Source organism: Thalia democratica, chromosome 1, assembly GCF_965202585.1.
Source record: "Thalia democratica chromosome 1, ktThaDemo2.hap1.1, whole genome shotgun sequence".
Classification (NCBI taxonomy): domain Eukaryota; kingdom Metazoa; phylum Chordata; class Thaliacea; order Salpida; family Salpidae; genus Thalia; species Thalia democratica.
Genome location: NC_139165.1, coordinates 23,721,645 through 23,725,393, shown reverse-complemented (window position 1 = coordinate 23,725,393; position 3,749 = coordinate 23,721,645). Strand labels below are relative to the sequence as shown.

General features: G+C 27.1%; 1 protein-coding gene across 1 annotated transcript; it reads right to left on the bottom strand.

Moving 5' to 3' along the window:
* Positions 1 to 2,288: 2,288 nt before the first annotated feature.
* On the bottom strand, positions 2,289 to 3,521 carry LOC145834602 (kelch-like protein 35). Its single transcript, XM_082942077.1, has one exon. The coding sequence runs from the start codon at positions 3,519 to 3,521 to the stop codon at positions 2,289 to 2,291; it is 1,233 nt and encodes a 410-aa protein (XP_082798203.1).
* Positions 3,522 to 3,749: the final 228 nt, after the last annotated feature.

Genomic DNA, 3,749 nt, shown 5'->3' with positions numbered 1-3,749 from the left:
CGTGTTTTTCGTTTAGATTCTTAGATTTAAACAGTACTTTAATTTAGTAATAAAGTAATTTAAACGCATCCGGTTTAAAATTTTATTAAAATACATATAAAAATCTAAATATATCATAGTGACAAACTGTTAAAAGATTGATTTAATGAAGTATTTTTGAAAATATCTAAAGATATATTTAATTTTTTTTACATTTATTTTGTTTTATGATGATAAATTTGATTTTATGAAGTTTACTACTACAGATGATTGTTAAGGGTCTGTAAAAATTACATTTTTTTCGTGTAGTAATAATTTTATGTTTATATTTTATATCGCTAAATCTACAATCTGTTCATTTACACAAGCAAGTATATTGTTCAACCTTTATTTGTGAGGTTATTAATTATGAGGTATTAAATTGCACGATTGCATAAAATTGCACGTAGAAACTTTTTTCACGAAAGGATAAAACTGCACAAAGATAATATTGAACAAAGATACTTTTGCACGAAGGGTCACTTTTGCACGAATGCAACTTTGCAAGGAAACAATTTAGTTCGGGTTAAACTTTTTTTAAATTTTTTAGTTTATATTTTTGTTGAAATTTTTTTTTTTTTATTATAATTGTTACTGCTAACCATTACTTTGAAGAATAGTTGTTTTTAACTAATATTATCTCTTAATATTACTATTTTTTAAATTAATATTTAGTAATTATTTTTATATTTTTTTTTTGCTATTACTGTTACCTATAGCTTTTACCCTCGGTCAGTAATTTTTTTTCTTTTGTTTTTTTTTTTTTTTTTTTATGCTTTTTTTTAAATTTTATTTGTTTTCTGTATTTTTTAACAATTTAAGTCGTGCAAAACTTTCCTTGGTGCAAAATCGTCTTCGTGCAATATTGTTCCCTCGTGCAATTTAGTAACCTCGTGCAACTTTCTCTTCGTGCAGTTGAGACCCGTGTCCCTACCTTAGAGCTATTTATTGGTAATTTTTTTTTGATGTTGCAAACGTTTTTTATCTATATGATAAACTTTTGTGTCAAATTAATATTGATTACTAATTATAAAAACGTATTTCACAAGTTTAAGGTTTTCCAGGTTCTTTCAAGATTTTTGTTCAAAATTTCTGTTTTTTTTTTTCCAAAATATATCAAATTACAAACTTTTCAAGTATTTTTAGTCTAATTTTTTCAAACTCCAAGTTTTTCCGGAATTCCAGATTTTTTGGCAACTCTGAATAAATTTAATTTTTAGTTTAATAGTAATTATCTTTTATTAAACCTTTTTAATTGAAATCCAAAAGAACGAAAACAAAACATTTAAATGCAAAAAAAAAAACAGCGTAAAATGCAATTTAATCTGTTAAATATTTAAAACATTTATAGTGCCTTAATAACAAATTAAAATTTTTAGATCTTGCAGATTGTTCACACAATATTTATTACATTTTATATACTGTAAAAGAGAAGAACAAAAAATATTATCTGTACTATATTTGACTTATGCATGTTAGTATGCTTAGTTTGACTGGGTTACTAATCTTAGTTAAATAATTACTTAATTGAAGACTATCTTATAAGTACTAAATGCTACTTTATATAAACCAGACAAGACAGTTTAAACAATGTATGTACTATAAAAAAAAGAACCACACAACTTTATTGTACCACACAAACATTCTAAATAATAAATCAAGTTTAAATGAAAAATACTTTTAAAACTTTAGCTAATGTGAGAACTAAAAAACGTTTAATTTTAACTTAAATATACTTAAAAAATAATTAAGAAAAAAACTCTTAACAATTTAATGATAAATATTCGACAATGAATTTAAAGCAGTTCTAAAAACAGGTCTTATTCAAGTTCGAGCTTTACACCAATAACAACTTTAATATTGATACTATTAACAACAAAAGTCTACCTTTGTGTCATGTTTTAGTGCAATTACCTCAGTTATTACAAAGCAAATTGGTTGGAATAATTTTGTAAAACTCATCGATAATACAAGAACATATGAAACACGCATTTCATTAAATGAAGAATATTCAAAAAAAGATGAAACTTAAAACCTGTATTACAATTAAAATAGCTATAGATGCATATCATTATACTATACGTAAACTTAAGTTAAATTTAGTAAATACTGATTATCAAAAAAACCTAATAAATACTATACAAAGCTAAATATTTTGAATGTATTTTAAAAGAACATTAGACAACTTTTTGTCTTGTACTATCCAACTAAAATTTTCATTTATTTTAATGTTTACAAAACTAAGAATTAACTAGTTCTAAAGTCTCATTTTAAAGACGAGGAGCTGTGATAGCAGAAAATCTGGTTAGATGTTTTGTTGGTTCGTACGTTTCTTCACACCATTCACACTTTACTGTATCGAAGCAGAAAATTTTTGATGAACGTTTAAAATACACGAAAAATTTATGCCCAATACTAAAGACTGCCATTGGATTGTTTTCACGTATATCGTATAGACTGAATAATGGTTTGAGAACAGTGAACTTATTAGAAGTAGAATCATAAACTTCATTGGTATCAGTTCCTCCTGCGATGACAAACAATTTATTCTTTACCACAACTGACATGTGGAGACATCTTGAATAGTTCATTTTTGGAAATTTTATCCAAGTGTCGTCTATCGGGTCGTATGCTTCAACTGTATTTAATGTTTGGAAATATTCTTCGTCCCAGTAATTAACAAATTCAACTAAATCAGAATCATCTACGTTTTGCATGCCACCGGATACGATTATTTTCTCTTCGAAAACACATGCAGCAGGATATTCTCTCTTTTCGATCAAATTTGATTTGTGTTTCCAAGAGAAATCTTTCGTATCTAACTCTATACAAAAGTCTTTTTCACTATCAAACTCATCACATCCTCCAATAAGATAGATTTTGTCCATAAAACCGCAAAGAGCATAATCCTCATATTTATAGTCGTTTATATCTCCTATATTTGCAACTACTTTGCACGTTTTTGTAAGATGGCTGTACATTTCTACTTCTTTTATGATATTTTCATTATCATCATAACCTTCAAATATGTAAACATTTCCCCTGAGGTAAACCATTTTAGAGTTGTAACGTGTTTTGAATAAAGAAGAAATTTTTTCCGAACTGTTAAAGTTGTCAGAAAGCTTTGTTTGCATTATCTCATTATTAAGAACTTCATTAGCTTTTCCAACCCCCCCAAAATACAAAATGTCAAACGAATCGTGACTGCAGCATCTTGCTGTGAAAAACTTACTTGGTTTATTTCTATAAAAATCAAAGTTTCTTTTTAAAATATCATTTACAACCACACGGGAGTCCTTGTTCTTTGTGAAACAACTCTTTTCAGTTAAGATCGTTTCCAAGGCTTTTTCTCCTAACAGCGGAAGACGTATCTTATGTAGCAGCCTTTTTGTAAACTTCCCTCTTTCATTTAAATTGTAATTGATCCATTTACCAACAGCTTGGTAAACTTCAATCTCAGTTGTAACTAACAAACTTGATCTTGAAAGGATCTCCTCGAGCATATTTACTTGAAGTTGAAAAAAGTTATATGTCTCTGAAATCATCAAAAACCAGCTGTCCATGTACATCAAAGCGTCTTTGCTCGAAAAACAAAATATCTTTGAAAGAACAAAATGTATGCAAATGTTTTTGAGACCACATTTATCTTTAAAATATTTAATTATTGTTTGCTCTTCATTGTCGTCTAAAGCCACCTTATTTAGTTGCATGGCTTTAATGATGCTATCATT